The sequence below is a fragment of the Lampris incognitus genome, chromosome 2 (genome assembly GCF_029633865.1).
Source record: "Lampris incognitus isolate fLamInc1 chromosome 2, fLamInc1.hap2, whole genome shotgun sequence".
Taxonomy (NCBI): Eukaryota; Metazoa; Chordata; class Actinopteri; order Lampriformes; family Lampridae; genus Lampris; species Lampris incognitus.
In genome coordinates, this window is record NC_079212.1 from 103,887,782 (window position 1) to 103,910,609 (window position 22,828).

At 42.2% G+C, this 22,828-nt stretch overlaps 1 protein-coding gene across 1 annotated transcript in view; it reads right to left on the bottom strand.

Annotated features, from left to right (window-relative positions):
- The window catches only part of LOC130131340 (dedicator of cytokinesis protein 3-like), a 287,178-nt gene that overhangs the window by 246,167 nt on the left and 18,183 nt on the right, over positions 1-22,828 (bottom strand). The window contains exon 3 of the mRNA XM_056301001.1: positions 13,179-13,219. Coding sequence (XP_056156976.1) covers positions 13,179-13,219 — 41 coding nt within the window. The remainder of the gene's footprint in view (positions 1-13,178; positions 13,220-22,828) is intronic.

Sequence of the window (22,828 nt, forward strand, 5' to 3'; positions counted from 1 at the left end):
GTTCATTATTTGTGAAAAGTATTTTTAACACTTTTTAGCACAAAATACCTGCAGCCCCGAATGTACCTCCAGTCATCGTTAATTAATAAATGTTGACCCACCCAATATCGCGGCCTCATTGACGCATCCCACCCAATATAACTGTTAAGGGCGATGCGGCATCGTAAGTTTGATCTGTACGTGTTCTTTTAATATCAAGACGTGCTGTGCTGTTTGGTTTCGGAGTGCCCTCTAGTGGGCAAATGGGTATTGCTGCTCACTTTCACTCAATTCTAAGGACGAAGACTAATGACAAGTTGCCTACAGAACGTACTCCCAGGCGTTTATTTTAGATTATCATCAGGCTGCTAAGAATGCTACAGAAATGGACCGGTATGATATTTCTGCAGGCCTATAATGCATCGCTGCAAATATTGAATGCTATTGAAATTGAAAGTCAGCAAGTAATAAATTGATATGCAACACGCTCTGAAACTTTCAGGTTCTATTTGTCAAGTCCATTTGTGTGGCGAACTACATGTTTCACAGAATGCTTTGTCCGCCGGTCACTATCCGCTTAACGTCGGGCCCGGGGTGTAGTCATACACTGCAATTTCGGCTCTATAACATGGCGCTGTATCGTAATTCGTGTTTGAGGCAGGACGAATGCACCGGATTTTCCTCTTTTAGCCTTGGTGGTAATAACTTATAAATGGGTTATAATGTTCTCAAACCTTTTTTCTCCCTTCTCAGCTTGCAAATACTCATGCCATGTGGAAACAAGCTTGTGGCTCCATCATTATGCAGAGGACAGCAGCTGGATGCCGGCCTAATACATCAAATTTTCAAAAGAGCTTGCATATATGTCAGGCCATCAGAATTGCTTCAGGTGAGCGTAACGCATTGAAAAACCTACATGAGTAATTTCACGAAAAATAGCACTGTATATATGGCTATGCAACTATGCTAGTCTTACTTAAATGATGTTAATTACATGCCTCAGCTTCTTGCAGTAACAGTTGGTGTTTTCTTTCCAAGTCTGTCACAAGTGACACTTCTGACAGTGATGAAGACATGGAGACCATTCTTACCCCACCCCCTCACCACTCCAACGACGAGACTCCACCCCCTCACCACTCCAACGATGAGACTCCACCCCCTCAGCGCTCCAAAGACGAGACTCCACCCCCTCATCAGTTGCCTTCAGAAAATCCAGCACAGCCATCCACAAGTGGCCAAGTAAGAAGCAATTATGGAACGTACATTAGCCTGATTGAAGACTCATCCGAGGAGGAAGATGAGGATTTGTATACTGCCATTGTTGCCAGCATGGAAGACCAGGCGTAAGTGTGTTTTGTCTTTGCTTGCTTTACCTCAGTTAAACAAAACAGGATTATAATATAGTTGAACATAAAATGGCATGAGTGTACAATAGGAAAAATTCCTACCTATTTTTGTTTCGTCCCTGATGGTAATTAACAATTGGCAGAGATTGTAGGCCATTTGAACCATTTTTCATGAGATAACTAGGCATGTATATATATGTGATGGCTATAATTATGTTTTTTGGAATTAATTTTGTAGACGCCCCAAAAACGATGTCACGATTGCCCAAATCTTGGAGGAGCTTGCCGAGAAAATTAACAGCAAGGACATCTGCAAATTTAATATCAACAGAGCAAATGTTCTGGATGGTGCCATCCGTGGGTTTCGGAGGCTGACTTACAACCCCTGCAGTACGATGACCATAAAGTTCTCTGACGATAAGGGCACGCGTGAAGAGGCTATAGATCTAGGGGGCCCAAAACGTGAATTTTTGAGATTACTTGTGGAGGCACTGTCACAGTGTGACATGTTTGAGGGGCAGGAGAGACACTTAAACCTTGCCCTGGATTCCACAGGTTTGTATACCCTTACGTGAGAGAAACTGGGTAACTAATTTGATTGGCTAGCCATAATGAATGACAATGATAATCTGGTTTCTGTCTAATCCAGCTCTACGTGAGGATCTCTATTACCATGCTGGCACAGCGGTGGCTGTATGTTTAGTCCACGGAGGCCCATCCCCTTCCTTCCTTTCAAAGACCCTATTTGATTGGATCGCACACGGGCTCGAAAGGTGCAGACCAGTTCTAGAGGACATTGGTGATTTCGAATTGCGCCAAAAACTGGAACAGGTGTGTTAGAAGTATTTTGAGGGATTGTTTAACGGGTGTGAACTTTGAAATTGTTGGTCCAGCATAATCTAGCACATTGATCAGTGATTCCTAGTGGATTCCTTTGTAAACTGAATGTAAGTGCATTCACAGTAAGGGAACAATCTCTTTAACCTTTGCTGTACTGATTTAGAGTTTATAATAACTGATATTGGTGTGTGTGTGTGTGTGTGTGTGTGTGTGTGTGTGTGTAGAGGGAGAGAATTAACTTATTTATCAATGGCTCCCCACAGATTTCTGAAGCCAAAACTCTTGGTGAGCTCAAAGCAACAGCAGAACCACTTACTGACTATCTTGCTACTGCTGGCTGCTTGAGGAACCTGAGCTCTCTTGCTGACAAGGATCAACTAGTACAAGACATTATGATGTTCCATGTTATTCATCGTGTGAGGGGACCCTTTGAAAGGTATGTTTGCTGTGTTTACAAATATGATGCAGTGCAATAGCATTGCACAATCAGTTTCACTGGCCACACCTGGATTGTTTCCTGTCTACACACCCCAATGACCATGGATATGGAAATCCCTACAGCTAATGTTGCTGTTGTTACTACAATTACTTGTCTTGCTATTCTCTTCTAGACTCCTCATGTTTTTTGTTTGTTTTTACCCAAACATTGTATGTAGATTCAGAGAGGGACTGAAAACACTTGGTATTCTTGAGAAAATCCAGCTTCACTCAGATGTGTTTCGCAAGGTCCTCTGTTATACCCCAGATGGTCTATCAGCTGATAACATGGATGACCTTTTCAAAATCAGATGGTCAGAAACTGGCAGCAATAGGAGAAGAGAGGAAAACAAAGTCGTGGCGTACTGGAGAGATTTCCTCCAAGACGCAGAAGGTAGATATAATTTGTGTTTTAGTAATTCCAAATAGACAGGATGTGGTGGAATGTGGGCACTTCTCTACTATCTCATACTATTTGTGATGGTCAGTCATTGGAGGTATATAAGTGCATGTCTGTCTGTCTTTCTCCAATCAGAGGAATCAGGGACCACAACCCTACAGGAGATACTGACGTTTGCCACGGGGTCCAATATGGTGCCACCAATTGGCTTCGCACCACAGCCCTCGGTGGAGTTTTTGCACAACGGTGGAAAATATCCAACAGCCAACACATGTATTAATTGTTTACATTTGCCAATCCATGCCAGATATGATGATTTCAAAAACGCTATGCATTTTGCCATTCAGAACACCCAAGGATTTGGAATGGCCTAAGATCTTAAATGGTTGATTTAAAATAATGCACTTGCAGATGTTCTAGTTTCTAGTTGTGTATATTCTAGTTTCTCTAGTTTGTTTTCACAGAAGTTACACAGGTAAAGGTAAAAGTAAAAGTATACTACATCTGGAGTATACATGAATGAATGCATTGATGCACTGGTTTTGAACTTTTTTTTTACAATTATTTTCATGTGCTAAGACTACACGTTTAGCAATCCAGTGGAATGGCCTGTTTCCAATAAATGTACTAAAGCGACAAAATGATTAATCCCATAGTTTCCATCGTCATTTAAAGGATTGATTGTTTGACGGATCTCCATCATTGTAGAGTCATTCACATGAAATGTACTGCCTGGAACCACTATGCTATTTGGTTGGATATCAGTCGATGTTGCACTGTCAGCTGTAAGCCCACCCTGGGGGTCTATAGGGTCCAACACACCGTTGACACCTGTGACATCCTGTCCAATATGGCCAATGGCTCCTCTGAGCCACAACTGCAGTGGTGTCCTGTAGTTCTCAGTAGACAGCCCATGATGATTCCACTGATCACGGAATCCCCTAACCGATCCTTGGATGCGTGGTAAGTAGACGTAGTGCAGGGCAAATATGTGCAACTCTGACAGCGAATCGAGCAAGTTTTGGTTTTCCATGAACGTAAACAGGTCTGCGTAGAAATAAGAAGCCACACGATTTAGCTCCGCCCATAGTCTCGATTCGTTGGTTGTGCACGCTGCGGCCAACGATTACACTTCTCCTATGTAGTCCTCTCCTGCCGAGCATGAAGCGAGCGACCTCCACGTTCTCCGTCCCGTGATCACATCGAACTCTTGATGGCGTCCCAAAGTTGCGCATTCCCTCCTGAAAGAGCGTTAGCACACTGGATGCCCTGTTGTTTGTTAAACAGCCTAGGTATATAATGGTTCGGCTGTACCCATCAACGCATCCGTGGAAAACCATTCTCCAATTGATCAATTTATGGTTGCCATCTATGTGCCTGTGAAAGAATATGACAAGACACATATTGAGTGATAGGGCTATGTTGATTTCTTTCTGACATTGTGAATGATGGCCACACAGGCTTTATAATAATAATAATAATAGCAATTAACATACCATAACTCATTCGACCCTCTTACAGTGTAAACCTGCGGCGAAGAGCCTGTCTGTGACGCACACATCGTCCAACTGGGTCTATAACACGCAGGGCTTCACGAACTCTCCATCGCTGCACGCGAATCCCCATGGAGCGCAGGCTGCCCCGCACATAGGAGGTCTCACCTGCGTTTGGAGTGTTCTCCAAAATGCGTCTTATGTTTGACATAAGGTTCTCGCCTGAGAGTTGGGTGTACTGGAGAGATGGGATACGCAGACGTTGTCGATGGCGAAACAAAGTACGGCGATTAATCCGAAAAAGGGAGGCAATGCCTTGCCAATTAAACCCAAGATCCAAACATAAATGAATCTGTTCCGCTGTCAAATCATAGCGTGGACGACCAGGCGTTCCTGTGTTGGTAGTGGGTGCAAGGGCGGTCGTGTCACTTTCTGCCGTCTGATCCTGATGCTGTTGCAGAATTACAAATATTTGCTGACATAAAGACTCCAGTAATAATGTACATTCTCTCGCCTCCCTCCAAGCCACCATTCTGGCGGACAATATTTGTGATCGAAAGTACCGTTCTTGCATGGGCCCCGAGTTGTTCGAAATACATAGCCGTCGGGTCAGGCTGCATTCCTTCAAGACAGCGTAAGATGCTCCATAAAATATCGACAACATCGTCCGTGTTTGCAGTAACTATTAAAGTTTGGTCGCGGGTCATAAAAAATATTAGTAAGTAAGCAAGTAATAATTTGCGCATTGTTCTGTCCATACCTGAAGCTACAGAGATTAATGCAATAAGTAGGCCTCTCTTTTATGAGAGGCCGTGTTAACTTCCGGTGACAATGAATAAGCTTCCGGTATCACTGAAAATGGTTCGTCTCAGACACTGAACATTTTCACTCACCCCCCAAAAATCGTCTCTCCCCCATTGACAAATTCAGAACAAAACACTGGAAATTATATTTTGAGTTGTGTGAGACATGGTAAGTGTATGTGACTGCTTGTTTCAGAGGTAAAGCACTAGTGGAGAATGTATGTGTGTAAGAGTTTCAGTGGTGTGGGCAAGCAGATTCCAGTGCGTGTGTACAAATACTCCAATGTTTCTGTCCTACACAGCTTCTCATACATACCTAATATGAAAACACCTTAAATGTCAGCAGCCGATATCTTACTATAACACACACACACACACACACACACACACACACACACACACACACACACACACCCTACAGGGCTTTCACCATGTATCTGTGCAGCCAAGCCCCACGACTCTTATTCTTCTAAAACTTATGCATTACATCTAAAGGTCAGGGTGAAAGAAAAGGAAGAATAGGGAATATCCCAAGAAGACCTTGGTTGGTTGAACTTTATGGATTTAGCGTGGGAATATTTGAAAATGTCAGTCAAGTTTCTTCAGGAACGCAGCAGCAAGTCACCGCTTGAGAGAGCTGAGGCACTGTTCAGAATTTTTATAGCGGGCGGTCCAACCTTACCATGTTTTATTTGTTCAGGAAGTGGGAACATTGAGTGGGAAGTGGGGATGGCCGGAAACACAGGAGAGAAGGTTCCCAGCTTAATTTGATCCTACTGTAGATAAGAGGAAATACATGTGTGACTCCAGAGATGGTGGACATAACTTCTTGACTCTTTCTAAGCACCAGTCAGACTTCATTTAAAAGGCACGCAAGCAGGGGATATTGAAGTGATATTGAAGTAAATACATTTTTCAGTGGAATATAAAAAGTACATATATATATATATATATATATATATATATATATATATATATATATATATATATATATATATCAACACGGATACAAGAAAAAAGATTTTAATACATTGCAGTAGAGGCCTGTTTCGTGTGTATCGCACTCATCATTCTGCTCCTCATTAGTTGAGCACTCACAACACCATTGACAGTTTTGGGGGGAAAAACGCTAGATATGTAGATATGTGTGTGTGTGTGTGTGTGTGTGTGTGTGTGTGTGTGTGTGTGTGTGTGTGTGTGTGTGTGTGTGTGTGTACACACACACACACACATATATATAAACACTAATTGAAAATAGGAAACTAGAATTCAAGGTAAATGTGGGGTTGGTAGTTTGACTCAAAACACTCTCAGCATCAACCGCGGCACTCGAGTCAAATTTAAAACACAAGTGGATAATTGTTTCCCAGGATGGGGTGCAACAGGTCTAAAACACAGCTTGAGGTTATATGCAGTTTCTGATGTCTCTTTCCACTGCAGTGATAAAGGAGAAACATGAGTAGATACATACGTGGTCCCTAAAATGAAACTGTTTTGATATTTGGGTTGACTGTGAAACTACAGTAAGCAAACTGGCAATTTAAGACAACCAGACTATAGCTAAAGAAGCTAGCTAATTCATACTGCTAACTCTTGCATGATGTATGGGAACAAAGGGCACGAACACAGGCTAGTATGACTAAAACCATAAGTAAATATTAATAAAGATTAAAAAATCCTGTTTTCTAAGTTGTTTCATGTCCTCCGGTTTAGGCAGGAAAATACATCCACATGCAAGTGTGCATAAGCACATCCTGAGTTCTGCAAGTGAAAGATGATCTCAGATCAACGTACGACATGTTGACGTTGGGCTGACCCTAACCACATTTGTAACATGAATCTGATTGGATAAATGATGTGACAGTGCAAGGACATCATACTAAATTTTGATCTGAGAACATATCTCACTTGCAGAAATCAAGAACCGTGCACACAAATATACACAAACAAACATCATTCATTCAAGTGTAAGGTCATCTACTCTATCATGGAAGGAAAATAAATTTGTCCATAGTATATAAATCATTTTCACACTGAGTATGGCATTAGTTTTTGCACTTCTTCTCCCTGTTGTTTCTTCCTTTTCCTATGCCCTCATTTTCAGGCTATCCACAGTAGAGAGAGACGGCAGGTTGAGGAGGTGTATAAAAATGGAGAGGGAGGAAGAGGATGTTCTACATTCAACTTTGTACCAGGGACACATTTGAGAAATTTGCTTTGCTTCTTCTTATGCCCAGTCTTGTGAAATGGCATAGGCATGTGTCATGATCAGGAACCTGCCCACCAGAGGAGTTGCTTTTTGCTCATCTTACATCCCAGTCCATAGTTTCAGAAACACAGCCATAAACTAGGGTGGATTGTCCTTGCATCACTCCTGATGCTCCAGGGGACAAGTGGAGCGCTGGTGTAGCTTCAGGTGTAAAAGGCTTCATAGTTGAGATTGGATTACAGACGAGTCAGAAGGGGATTGTATTTCTCTGGGGAGAGGGAGCCATTTGTTTCGACCTTATTCCGTATTGTACAGCAACCAGGTGATGAGGGGTGGAACTAACAGGATGTGGCTGGTCTCTCACTGCTGGGAAACCAGTACGGAACAGGGGGCAAAATATATACTTACAACATGCATATATGAACACACACACACACGTGACAATAAAACCAACAACAACTGACAGGCACACGGACATACAATATGCATATTCAAACATGTACTTGTCACACACAAACTCACTGGCTGTCTCACCCACTCTTTTATACATTCACACTTTATTCATTCACATGAATGCCATGGGAGGGCATATTAAAGCACAGACAAAGACTCTCAAGCACACACTAACACATTAATATCACCCAGAGAGCAATTTGTCACATATGTAAAGTCAATGTTAAAAGACCTCCCGAGGATTGTGTAAACCCTCAAGCCCTCCTTGTTTTGTATGTCCAGTGCAACCCTTCTGGCCCATAAGAATTGGCAAGTTAAAGTAAATCGTAAAAAGTCTAGTGTGTTACATGAAGAACGGAAATCAGACCGTTTGAAAGACTTTCGGACAAGGAGAGATCATTGTTGTCCTAAAAAGCAGAAGTGGGAGGTAGAACATCTTCAATGACCGACTCTGGTAGTTGGCACAGCAGCCTAATGGGTGGCGATGTTGAAATAAATCCTGTATTTGTGGCTTTAATCTCGCTCAAATCTTGAACTTTTGTACCGGGAGTGTGCTGCTAATTTACAGACCCTGAGGCTGTTTTTCAGCCAGGATGAAAGAATATTATTAAGGGATTTTCTGTCAGAGCCTGAGAAGCTGCCTTGTCATGTATCATTTGGAAGAAATACAAGCCTATCTTTGTGCTTTTACAGTGAGGGGAAAAAAAGAAACAAGATTGTAGGTGGGCAATGGAGCATATATTCTCTGAATTGAAAAATGTAGTCCTGTCTTTATCGATATGAAATGCATGACTTTAAATTTCATTTACAGGACTTGCGTCTTGTCCCCATGTCACCATTGGGGGGGGGGTGAACTGTGTAATAGAAATAATGAATTATGATTAAGCGCTGTATCTGAATGTGATTGAGACTGACGCAAAATCTGTGTTATCAGCCAGTTAGTTTTAGATGTAAAAACCTATTTGACTTAGTAGGCTTTTCACACAAAACACAGGACATAGATTAAAACGTAGACTATCATGCCTGGGTAGTGTAGCAGTCAATTCCATTGCCTGTCAACACAGGGATCGCTGGTTCAAATCCCCGTGTTACCTCTGGCTCGGTCAGGTGTCCCTACAGACACAATTGGCTGTGTCTGCAGGTGGGAAGTCGGATGTGGGTATGTGTCCTGATCGCTCAGGGCACCTGTTCGGGGGAAAGGGGGAACTAGGGGAAATAGCCTGATCCTCCCATGCGCTACGTCCCCCTGGTGAAACTCTTCACTGTCAGGTGAAAAGAAGTGACTGGCAACTCCACATGTATCAGAGGAGGCACACCCTCCCCAGCTCAGCAGAGGGGGTGGAGCAGCGACCAAGACAGCTTGGAAAGAGTGGGGTAATTGGCCAGATACAATTGGGGAGAAAAAGGGGAAGTAGAATATCTAAGCAGACTAGGGAAGTTCAGAAATTAAAAGAAAACCAAGTGTCTTATAAAGCGTAAAAAAAAATCTGATCACAATCTAAACCCATTCTGAATATAAACTAGGCAGTGATTGTGTTGAGCTGCTCTTTATTTCATGCTGCCCTACTGATGCACTTTGCACTGCTGCCTCAGTGCAATCGTTCAATAATTTAACATTTAGTTTTTGGATAACAGAAGACGCTGAACATGTGTACAGTGAAATGTACACAATATGTATTTGATTCTTCCTTCAAGACACTCTCTGTGCTGGGGCCTATTGTGCAAGGTAGAGGACAAGGGGTAGGTAGAGGTAGGTAGGAGCAAAACAGGTGCAGGATGGGTAACATGTTTAAGTGTCTTAAGTTGCAGCTGAGCTCCTTTTATTGAACCGTGCTCCCAAGAATCATGATATGTAATTTGCATAAAGTATTCAAAGCTACAACTTTTCCCTGCTCATTATCCTGGCTCCCTCACATCCCATTGCCCTCACTATAACCTGCAGAAAATGAATGGCAGTACAACGCCCACAGCCAAGCTGTTGTGTCAGTAAACTGTAAGTCAAGATTTTCTCTGGAGGTGCCGCCTCAGCCGCTGCAGGCAAGATTTGGTTTGCACTTGCACTTGATTTTTTTTTCCTTATGATATTTTGTATACTAATGTGCAAGAATTAACCATTTTACCTCATTGTCATAGACCTCCTGGCCATAAGGAGTGTTCTTCCTGAGTAAACTATTCCATCTTTTTACTTCCAGCTGTCTAAAATTGCAGATTTAAAACGTGTTTCAAAATGTACATTTTCTCTCTTTCATCCCGTAGCTTCCACATAAAGTAGCTTTGCGTCTCTTGTTTTCTGAAAATCAAATAGTAGCCAATGAAAACGTCCGTTATTTTGGTATTTCAAACCAAAAGCACTTAAGTGTGCAATGGGTTGTATTTTCCACTTTTAAAATGTTAATTGGCAGCTTTCCAGTTTAAAAATGCCTAAGAACCAGGCCATGTCTGCGGGTGGGAAGCTGGATGTGGGTATGTGTCCTGATCGCTGCACTAGTGCCTCCTCTTGTCGGTCAGGGCACATGTTTGGGGGGAGGGGGAACTGGGGGGAATAGCGTGATCCTCTCATGCGCTACATCCCCCTGGCGAAACTCCTCACTGTCAGGTGAAAAGAAGCAGCTGGTGACTCCACATGTATTGGAGGAGGCATGTGGTAGTCTGCAGCCCTCCCTGGATTGGCAGAGGGGGTGGGGCAGCGACCGGGATGGCTCGGAAGAGTAGGTTAATTTGCCAGATACAACTGGGGAGAAAAAGGGGGGGGGAGTGCCTAAGAACCTACGAAAACACACCAACTGTTTAACCCGATGAAAGGCTTCGATTTCACACTTTTACCTTTATTTTTTTTATCTGCCTGCTTCCAAATGGAAACACAATGGGAACAATAGCCTGGTAGACACCCACTGTTATGTTAATGCATCCCCTATCTGCAGCACAGCACACCTTGCACAGAACCAAACCAACAGTCGAGGGAGATACTGGTGTTCAGATATAGCTAGGCTATAGACTAAAGCTTCTTACAGACACAACCAGGGGGATGGAGAGAAGAATCAAACACCACTGAATGCACATCGATGGAAAAGAATAGGAAAAAAATATAGGACAAAACATACCAAAAAGTTTTGAGGTGGTAAAACAAGTTTATAATGGAAAATGAAAATAGCACGCAGTTGGATCTGCGCAGTGTGGGAATCTTATGTCCTCTGAATTAGTTGTGAAATTCCTCTGTATTATCCATCCAGCTAGAGTTAGAGGTTTCATTCTCTTTGTAGCTCAGTGGGTTGTGGGTGCACAAACAAGAGCACACTCAGTGGTTAAGGATTACACTTCTTCCATAAGGCAGGGGGTAGAGAGAGACAGTGACACTGCCAGAATTGTGAGTTTCCTTCCATTAACAGTTTAGCCTGTAGACCAGAGCATGACACAAATACCTTCAGGTATCAAGTGATTTTAACAGCCATCCACCACTCCATCCATCCATCCATCCATCCATCCATCCATCCATTATCCAAGACACTTATCCTAAATGGGGTCACGGGACGCTGGAGCCTATCCCAGCAGTCATTGGGTAGCAGGCGGGGAGACACCCTGGACAGGTCACCAGTCCATCACAGGGCTGACACATTCACACCTAGGGACAATTTAGTACGGCTTATTCACCTGACCTACGTGTCTATGGACTGTGGGAGGAAACCCGAAACCCACGCAGACACGGGGAGAACATGCAAACTCCACACAGAGGACGACCTGGGATGACCCCCCCAAGGATGGACAACCCCGGGGTTTGAACCCAGGACCTTGTTGCTGTGAGGCGACCATGCTAACCACTGCACCACCATGCCGCCAGATAAAATACAAGGACATCAAATTACGGGTCATAACCATTTTTGTCGCCAACCAGGAAAAAATCATCAGGTATGTAGTTTGCTCCTGACAACATAACTATCTTGTCACTATTTGTAACAGGCCATGCGTATAACAAACTGGACTGCTCTTTGGAGCAAAACACATGCAATATAATCAAGGCTCAGCGTTTTCGGTTTTTATTTAAAAAAAAAAAAATCTGGGAATTTATCAGTGTTTAAACCGATCTGCTCCTTTTAAAAAATCTGGGTATTTTTCGGTGAAAATAATCCGTGGAAACATAAAATCCAGGTGAAAATCAGTTTAAACCGATCTGCTCCTTTTAAAAAATCCGGGTATTTTTTCAGTGAAAATCGGTAAAAACCGAAAACGCTGAGCCTTGAACATAATTACAGCTGTTCAAGTGAGCTGCAGAGCACAGTGTCATCCAACCAAGACACTAACTGCTACAGGCTACATTCATGTGTAGTCTGTAGCAGTTATATGTAGCCTGTAGTCATATGTAGCAGTAGCAGAACATGCCATGTGTGCTCCGGCACGTGGTAGATTCAAATACAAGATCAAATTACTGTGGGTCTTTCTACAAAAAATAAATAAATAAATGTTTGCAGTGAACCAGATGACATAAAGCTACACAGTTGTCAGTACGAGAGAGAAATCTCATTTACATCAAATGTGATCTAGAGCTATAGGCTGGATATGAAAGGATAAGCCACAGTGAAGGAAGATATTAGTCACAGATTCACTGTTGCCTCATGTCATCAAACCAAAGACAAATAACTGTACATGTATTGTACCTGGCGGGTCAATGTATTTAGGTTCTGTAAAAAAAATTTTGAGTTAGAAATGAGCACGGTGTGACAGGCACTTGGGGGCATTTTCACACTATACTGACCCCTGTGCATAGAGGCCAGGCTATAGACAGAGTAATCATGCAAATTTTGCATTTTATTACACGCTTGCTGAACCACTAGTGAATATTTCATCCCTTACCAGAAGGAAGGGCTTGATATGAGCAGTAATCTTTTTTTTTTCAGACATCAGTGTTGATGAAGAAAGAATTATCTGCAGTGCTAATGCAAATTAGATGCAAGATTAATGTGTAAAGTGGGAGTTTTACAATGACCACCAATGTAGCAATGGTGGTCATTGGTGGTTTTCTTTTTTCAAGACGCAAAGATAATGTTACAGAAATGAGGAAAAGGGAAGTAAAAAGACAGAGAGAGAGAGGAAAAGGAAGGGGGTCACTGAAAGATTAAACAAAAAGCTAATTAGAGCAATAAAGGTATGGAGAGACAGGTTAGTAGAGCTCGCAGATTCATTTACCTTGGCATTGGGCTTCCTTGTGGAAAATCCTCGGTACCATCCTAAAAATAAGAACACAGAAAAATCAGTGATTATCGGGGGCTGGATAATGCTGGGATTAAGTACAGGAGAGGCTTTTCAACTGAGATGCTAAATTAATAAAGTTGAAAAGGTGAATGCTCCTTAATTCCTACATTTAACCCACCAAGGTAATCTCAAAAACAATTATAAGCTTTTCTAACCAAGACTCATCAGCAAATCCCCGTTACATACAATGGATTCATTAGAACCAATACAGGCACAACTTTAACCCCCTGAGAATAAATTGAGGAAGAGGAGCACTGAGATCTGTTCCATCTAAGATTATAAAGCATCACTTTTTGAGAATGACCACAGCCAGAGGAGCTAGAAAATGTAAATGTGGAGAGAGGTCGCCGGAGGATTCCTTTAACGTTGTAGCTTATATATGTGCTATGAATGTTTAGCACTATGTTCTGGTGAATTTAACTATCAGTGCCTTCTGGGACCTTGGAAAAAGGTTTCAGAGTTTAATTTGATACAACAGCACTAGGATGAGAAGAGATAAAGCTTCATGACTGAGAGATCACAGGTTTGACCATGACGGAGGTCAGTGTGACGGATACACATATGGGCGGCATGGCCCAGGAGGTAGAGCAGGTCGTCTTGTAATCAGAAGGTCACTGATTTGATCCCCGGCTCCTCCAGAAAGCATGCCGAAGTGTCACTGAGCAAGACACTAAACCCCCAACTGCTCCTGATGAGCAGGTTGGCGCCTTGCATGGCAGCCTCCACCATCAGTGTATGAATGTGTGTGAATGGGTGAATGTGAGGCGCACACTGTAAAGCACTCGGAGTGGTCGGTAGGCTAGAAAGGTGCTTTAAAAATACAGTCCTTTTACTATTTTGTAAGTACATATACGATAACATACACACACACACACACACACACACACATACATACACATTCCATCTATATCTCTCACATACAAACACCACTTGCTGTGGGCTTTGGGCAGGGGTCAGTGTTTGGTCAACCAGCTATCTGACATGGCAGCTTCATGGGGGTCACCATCAATACGTCAATACCATCCCTATGACAGCCACCAGTCAATTCAGGGTTGTTTTTTTAAAGAGGTACATTATAAAGACAGACCAAGAAAGAGAAATAATGAGCCACAACAGTTGTATATATGTAAGAGTAAGTGTTACGTCTCAGGCACTACAATTAATTTCTCATGGAAGGAGACAAAAGTGAAGCTCCCCAAGCACGAAAGACTGTCCAAAATGACACCTCAGCAAACAGAATTCACATTCAGAACTGTAAATACTAAAGACAAATATGCTTGACTTGATGTAAACGTTTACATGCGGGGGCGACAGTGGCTGAGGAGGTAGAGCAGGTCATCTGGTAACTGGAGGGTTGCCGGTTAAATCCTCAGATCCTCCTTGCAAAAAAAAAAAAAATGCCAAAGTGTCCTTGAGCAGGACCCCTAACTACTCCCGATAAGCTGGTTGTTACCATGCATCGCTGACACCACCGTCGGTGTGTGAGAGTGTGTGTGCGTGGGTGAATGTGAGGCATTCATTGATTGTAAAGCGCTTTGAGCGGCTGTTGATGCTAGAAAAGCACTATATAAATACAATCCATTCACATGAATCATTCTCTTTATGATTTGCCCTGGTTTTCATTGTCTATGGATGAGCTACACGCTGTGTATCTTGGATATTCTGTTTTCAGTTCCATCTCACAGATGAAACGTTCATATAAAACGTATTTGCTCATTCTAAAATATGTTGGTTGCCATTGCATTGATGAATAAGAACGTGGTTGAGGATATCCGCTAAACTCCACTTTTATCCTTGATTTACACTCAATGCAGATTATCACGCTTAAAGACCCCAGATCCTCATCTTAACCCCTTCAAACCCATACCTAAACTTTACCATCTCTAACCTAATACCTAAATACAACCACTTCTGATCTAACAATATTAAAACGGATGATCAGCGTGGATGTCCTGAACACTGTTCTTATTCATTCACATGTTCAAATGTATCCTATGTATATGTGACAGAACATGATTTGATACATTGACAGGTAGTCTCCTGAGTCTCTCTCCTCGTGACATGACTTGACAGTTATCATATTCATATGACAGAACATTGACGATCAACATATTTTGGGAACTGCAAATATGCTGTATACAAACATTTTCTATGAGACTGGATTGTCTATTTAACAATATTAGGAGTTAAGCAGTGTTCACTCTAATTAGCTTTTTTCAATCTGTCATCACATTTTCCCCCCTTTTTCTCCCTTATCTTATCCGGCCAATCGGCTCTGTGCATAACTAGTCCACTGATTTGCGGTTTCTACTGCAGCAGCGGTCATACCAGTTTCCTGTTTGTTGGCGTGTGCTATGTCTCTCTGCCTGCTACCCAATGCCTGCTGGGGTAGGCTCCAGCATCCCCGCGACCCTGAGAGCAGGATACGCGGTTTGGATAATGGATGATGGGTGGATGTTTCTCGCGATGCCTACAAGATTTACCATGGATAAATTTCAAGAACATGCACAAAATTGTTGACAAACTTTCACCTACACCTACCAGCAAACAGGTGAAAAGTTTCAAGTTGCACATATCAAGTTGTGTCCCGGATGGAGGTAACCTGGAAATAACACGGGAATTCGAACCAGCGATCCCTGTATTGGTAGGCAATGGAATAGACCACTACGCTACCCGGATGCCCCATCACACTTTTTTTTTATCATAAAAATGAACGGGGAGCAACCACAAGCGATGAAAAGCAGATGCATTGGAAAAACAGAAGTGTTATACTTGTCTTCATTTTATTCAAGGTTCAAAGGTTTATTTGTCACATACTTCATGTACAAGTATAATAAGCAGTGAAATTATTTTCGGCAAAATCCAAAACTGTGCAACAAGAGACACTGAACAACAATATTAACAAAATGAGAATAAAATGAAAATACCATAAAATACATAAAACTTCAAATAAAGTTAAAAAAATATATCCATGGGGTATACAGAAGGTATATCCTGAAAAATACATATATACAATGTGGAGTTGCTATACAATACAAATATAAGTACAAGTGTGCAAATAGACTGAATGAGTAAAATTTATTATGTCTGTGAGAAGTGTCTGAGGCAAGGTGGTAAAAGTGGCAGCAGTATTACAAAATGTAATTGTTATGTTGAGTTTAATGTCGTTATGACCGAGGGGAAGAAACTCTTTCTGAGTCTCTCAGTGTTAGCCTTGTGGCTGCAGAGGCATCTGCCTGAACTCAGAGCTGAAAAAGTCTGCAGTAGAGATGATGGGGATCTATAATAATCCTTCTTGCCCTAGTTCTGCACCGCCTGGTATATGAGTCCTGTAGGGGGGTCAAGTTTGGACCCGGTGGTACACTCAGCTGACTGTGCCACTCTGCAGGGCTTTTTGGTCTTGAGAGATATGATTCCTATACCAGGCACCCTGCCAGGATGCTCACAATGACACCAGAATAAAAGGTTTTCTGGATCTGTGGCAAGACACTGAACTTCTTTAGTTGCCTGAGGTTATAAAAATGCTGCCTCGCCTTTTTCACCAAAGTGTCTGCGTGAAGTGTCCATGTTAGGTCCTCAGTGATGTGAACATCGAGGTACCTGCAGCTGCTCACCCTCTCTACTGAGACCCTCTTGATAGAGAGAGGGGTGTAGGTCTTTCACTGTGTCTTTCTGAAGTCCACAACAAGCTCCTTGGTTTTACTGACATTCAGGGAGAGGCTGGTGGCCTGGCACCACAGTGACAGATCCTCAACCTCTTCCAGGTAGGCCATCTCATCGTTGCAGGAGATCAGGGCATCCACAACTGTATCGTGGTGGGCATGATCTCCTGTGGGACTTCTGTGTTGAGGGTAAGAGAGGTGGATGTATAAGCTACCCACCCTAACCACCTGGGGTCTGCTGGGCAGAAAGTCAAGGACCCAGTTGCACAGGAAGGTGCTCTAGCCAAGTTCCCTGAGCTTGGTGGTCAGTCTGGGGGGCACTATGGTATTGAAGGTTGAACTATAGTCAATGGACAGCATTCTCACATATATATCCACACCCAATTACATCAATTATTGTTTATTTTTTTTAACTTTTTGGCAAGGTTTGATATTTCAAAGGCAGTGCACCATTTGACAACAACCAGAGTGGAAATTAATTAGGTATGAATAGGAAACTGGTAATTATTGTTTGCTAGTTACCTGGTAAGTTACCTGGTAACCCCCCCCCCATATGTCAGAGGAATGGGGTGGGGGCACACTTTGCAGTCAGAGACCCAAAACTTTGAAATAACTTGAGTGGTTGAGTCAGTATCATCTTTTGAATAACTGCAAAATATTACCTTCCTTGAAAGGCTTTTCTAAAGCTGTAGAGTTCTTGGGTTTGTTTTAGTTTGTATTTGTTTCCTTGTCCATGACTCATTTGTTTTGTTGCTGGTTTCCTATGGCTCAGATTGTTTTAACTCTTTTTTTTAGGTTACGTTCTTTGTTATTTGCACTTTTTACATTATCTTTGAAGTTTATTTTCGTCAAGACTTTTATTATATGTTTGACAAATCCTAAGTAATATATTGTTTTGATCCCGGCAGGTACTTCAGCTGATTGTTACTTTTATTTTCAAAATTATTAATTCAGTCACCAATGCCATATAATTAGCATATTGAAATAGTAGAATTACATGATATTCCTGTGTTACACTTAATTTCACCACTGCAATCATTAAAGTTTTATCTTTCATCTCGGAGACTTTCTAGACCCCAACGAATATGTATAGAGATATAGAGAGGGAGGGGCGAGGAGGAGGAGTAGAAGGAGGAAGATGGGAGAGAGAGAGAGAGACACAGACAGACAGACAGACAGACAGAGACAGAGAGAGAAATAGAAATTAGGGATGATCCTGGATTCACTCCACATGCTCTATCCTTACGATTTTTACCACTGTCTTCTTACAATTTTTATAACCTAATACATTTTCATTTACCAACTTTATATATTTTACATTACCTTACTCTGTGTGTAAGTAAGTAAGTGAGTAAAATTTTGTTTACATAGCACCTTTCAAAACTTAGGTTACAAAGTGCTTTACAAAAGGGATAAAAGGTTAAAAGAACAAAGATTTTTTTGATATACGCTTTTGATCCCCATAGGGAAATTATACTCTGCATTTAACCCATCCTAGCTGTGTAGCTAGGAGCAGTGGGCAGCTGCCGTGCAGCACCCCAGGACCAACTCCAGTTTGTCTTGCCATGCGTCGGTCAAGGGTACATGAAAGATGAGTACAACATAAATATTACAACAGCACAATAAAAACAAAAACAGTTAGAGGCATAACAAATCAAAATATTGTACATGGCTCAAACCACTTGGAAAAAAAGATAGGTCTTCAGCTGTGACTTAAAACAACCAAGAGAGTTTGCTGACCTGACTCCCAGGGGGAGACTGTTCCACAGCCTGGGACCCGGGACAGCAAAAGCATGGTCCCCTCATGTTTTCAGTTTTGAATGAGTTACAACTAGCAGGCCTTGTTTAGAGGACCTGAGAGGCCTAGCAGAGGTTTGTGGCATTAGTAGTTCACTAATATACTCTGGAGAAAGCCGTATAGATGATGATGAGGATCTTGAATTGAATCATAAATTTAAAGATGACGAGAAAAGAGATAAAGATGTACTTTATTAATCCCTGTGGGGAAATTCCTCTGTTGCATTTAACCCATCCCAGCACACACTGGACGCAGTGGGCAGCTGCTGTGCAGTGCCCAGGGGCAAACTCCAGTTCTTCTTGCTAAGCCTCGGTCAAGGGCACAGACAGGAGTAGTAACCTAACATGTGTGTATTTGATGGTGGGAGGAAACTGGAGCACCTGGAGGAAACCCACGCAGACACAAGGAGAACCTGTACACTCTACACAGAGAGGACCTGGGATGGCCTGGGGTTCAAACCCAGGACATTCTTGCTATGAGGTAACAGTGCTAACCACTGGGCAGCATGGAGGCTGGATGTCACTACACTGGCTTTAATCGGAAGCCAATGTAGTGAGATCAGAATTAGGGTGATGTGAGTGATATGAGATCTTAGTAAGTAAGTAGTCTTGCTGCAGAGTTTTGGATTAATTGTACCTGGGTAACGACATCTTGGCTTAGGCAGAATTAGGCAGGAATAAAGGGCAGTATAGTAGTCTAAGCGGGAGGACTCAAAAGAATGGATAACCCATTTTCAACAGTGGGAAGGTAATAGTGGGCATATTTTTGCAATATTCCTCAGGCGAAAGTAGAAGGACTGAATAACTCTCTTGACATGTTTAACAAGTTCACCTGGTAGTCAAAAATTATGCCTATTTTTTGGAAAAAGATTTTCTGTTAGTGGCCAATGAACCAAGGTGTTGGAAGATATCAGAAGTAACATGACCTGGGGCAAAAACCAGAACTTCAGTTTTACTGGGATTTAATTGAAGGAAAATTTGAGACATCTAGTTACTAATCTCGGCCAGACATTTGTGCAGACTAGTTAAATTTGAGAGGTCACCGGGCCTAACGGATAAGTAGAGTTGTGTATCATCAGCATAGCAATGACAAAACACACAACCAAATTGATGGATCAAGTGTCCTAAGGGGAGCATATATAATAAAAATAAAATGGGTCCAAGAATTGATCCCTGAGGCACCCCACAAATCACAGGTGGATACCTTGTCATCAGTGGATACAAAAAACTTCCAGTCGGATAAATAAGAGGGAAACCAGTTTAGTGCAACACCAGATATACCAACCAATTTTTCTAGCCAATCAATTAAAATAGTGTAATCAGTAGTATCAAATGCCACAGACAAATCTAGAAGAAGTAAAATGGCAATTTCACTGTGGTCATGCTGCAAGAAAATATCATTCATGACCCTTAGCAGAGCTGTCTTGGTGCTCTGTTTCTGATGAAAGCCTGATTGGTATTTATAAAATATGTAATTTTCCTCAACAAGTCCCAGAGGTTGCTTGCAGACCTTTTTTTTCTATCTTGGATACAAAATGTAGCTTAGAAATAGTTCTATAGTTTGCTGGTATGACAGGCTCTAAGTGCAGTTTCTTTAGAAGGGGTTGAACTGCGGCCACTTTAAAGGATTCAGGCACATAGCCTGATGAGAGGGACTGGTTCATAATAGCAAGCAGAGATAGTCCAATAATGCTAATGGCTTCTTTAAGTAATCTGAGAGGCACAATGTCAAGGGGGCACATGGAAGAGCAAGTGTGGGAAACATTATCAATCAAATCCCTGAGGGAGATGGGAGAAAATTGATCTACTAAGATGGAACAGGTTTGAGATGGCTCAGTATGGGGGCTTGGGGTGCTGGGGGACAGGATAGATGCTCTTATTCCATTGATTTTGTCCACAAAAAAAGGATAATTTTTCACAATCCTGCACCAAGGTGAGGACATGCTGGAACCGGAGTTATTTAAGAGGTGGTCAATAAATTTAAAAAGAAACCTAGGATTGTGTTTGTTTGTGGTGATGAGATTATTGAAATAAACAATTCATCCAACACCAATTTTTTGATTCGGCAAGGTCATCAAGTCTTTCATTTAAGTATAGTGGACAAGTAGTCATGTGGTTTTCCACCTACACTCTGCTTGTCTACATTCTCTTTTCACGGAGTGGATGTCGTCATTTACCCAGGGAGATGAATTTATTTTAGAAACTGATTTGGTCTTGAGAGGGGCAGCAGCTTTTAGAGCAGATGCACATATATCATTAAAATGGTTAACCATGTCATCAGTATGCAAAAAAGATGGCCCACCTCGATCGAACGAAGAAAATGTAGAAGAAAATGTGGGTATAGACTGACTGTTAATAGGGCAACATTTTACAGTACACTTCTGGGTTAAAATGTTTGGATGCAAAAAAGTATTAAACATAATACATTTTACATTTTAGAGAGCTAAGTGACAGGCCCAAGGTAAAAACTAGTTCAGGAGTATGGCCATGGATATGGGTGGGACCCTTTACATGTAAAAAATTAAAAGACTCAGTTACACTGATAAAATCACTTGCCGGGGTATTTCTTGCATCATCTACATGAAAATTAAAATTACCTACCATAAAATGAGCTATCATACTTAACAACTACAGCAGCAATACCATCAGAGAACTTAGATAAAAAGTTACTGTTCGGTACTGTTGGACAGTAAATGACAATGCAACATACAGGATTAGTGCTGCTGATAAGAAACAAGAGAGCCTTAAAGCTGATATTTTTCAACGGTAAGTAGAGAGAATTTAAAAAGATTTTTAAAAACCATAGCTAGGTCACCACCATGGCCACTAAGCCTAGGGGAGTTAAAATAGCTAAAATATAGGAGGCAAAGCTCCAAAGGTTGACTACATTCTTCTTTCTTCAGCCAGGTTTCAGTGGAGAAAAATAAATCTAATTTCTAGGACAAAATGAAGTCCATTCATCCATCCATCCATCCATCCATCATCTGAACCGCTTATCCTGATCTCAGGGTCGCGGGGATGCCTGAGCCTATTCCAGCGGTCATTGGGTGGCAGGCGGGGAGCCACCCTGGACAGGCCGCCAGGCCATCACAGCCCCCCCCCCCACACACACACACACACACACCCACACCCACACCCATTCATACCGAGGGACAATTTAGTACAGCCAATTCACCTGACTTACATGTCTTTGGACTGTGGGAGGAAACCGGAGCCCCTGGAGGAAACCCACGCAGACACGGAGAGAACATGCAAACTCCACACAGAGGACGACCCGGGATGACTCACCAAGGTTGGACTACCCCAGGGCTCGAACCCAGGTCCTTCTTGCTGTGAGACGACCGTGCTAACCACTGTGCCACCGTGCCACTGCAAAATTATGTCATTTAAGACAAATGTCTAACATTTAACAGACCAAATTTGACAGAGGGGATTTTATGTCAGGGATGTTCAGGTGTGGAGTTATAAATGTTGGCCTAACTGGATTAACATACGTTTTGTATACTGCATTATCATGTTTGTGTGGTCTATTATTGATTATAACAGATAATAGAGAAGCTCTCTGGTTTGTCACAAGAATCATTTGGGCTGTGGGGGAAGCTGGCGGTACAAACAGGAGGTGAAGAGGACACTAGGGACGAAGAAGAGGAATCCGTGACCAGCGTGTAGTCATATCAGACCTGTTGTGGAGTGAATAGCGGTCAGTCAGTGATATGAGGCTGTAGTAATTGCGCGAAAAATTTTGAAAGTGCTGAAAGTGCACTTACTATGGGAGCAGGGGTGGATACCATTTCTGCTGAAAAAGGAAGCTCGTTCACAGAAAAGATGAAAATTGTCAGTAAAAAACAGATTGTTTAATGGATAGACTGACTGCAGCCATGTGTGAAGAGAGAGACACCGAATAAAACGTCCGATTCCCAATGTGGGAATAGGGCCTGAGATGAAGACAGATTTTCCACAGTTCTCGAGCTTTTTAAAAAGATGATTAAAATCCTGTTTTAAGGGCATCCATGTAGCATAGAAGTCTGTTCCGTTACCTACCAACACAGGGATCTCCAGTTCGAATTCCCATGTTACTGCCGGCTTGGTTGGGCATCCCTACAGACACAATTGGCCATGTCGGCG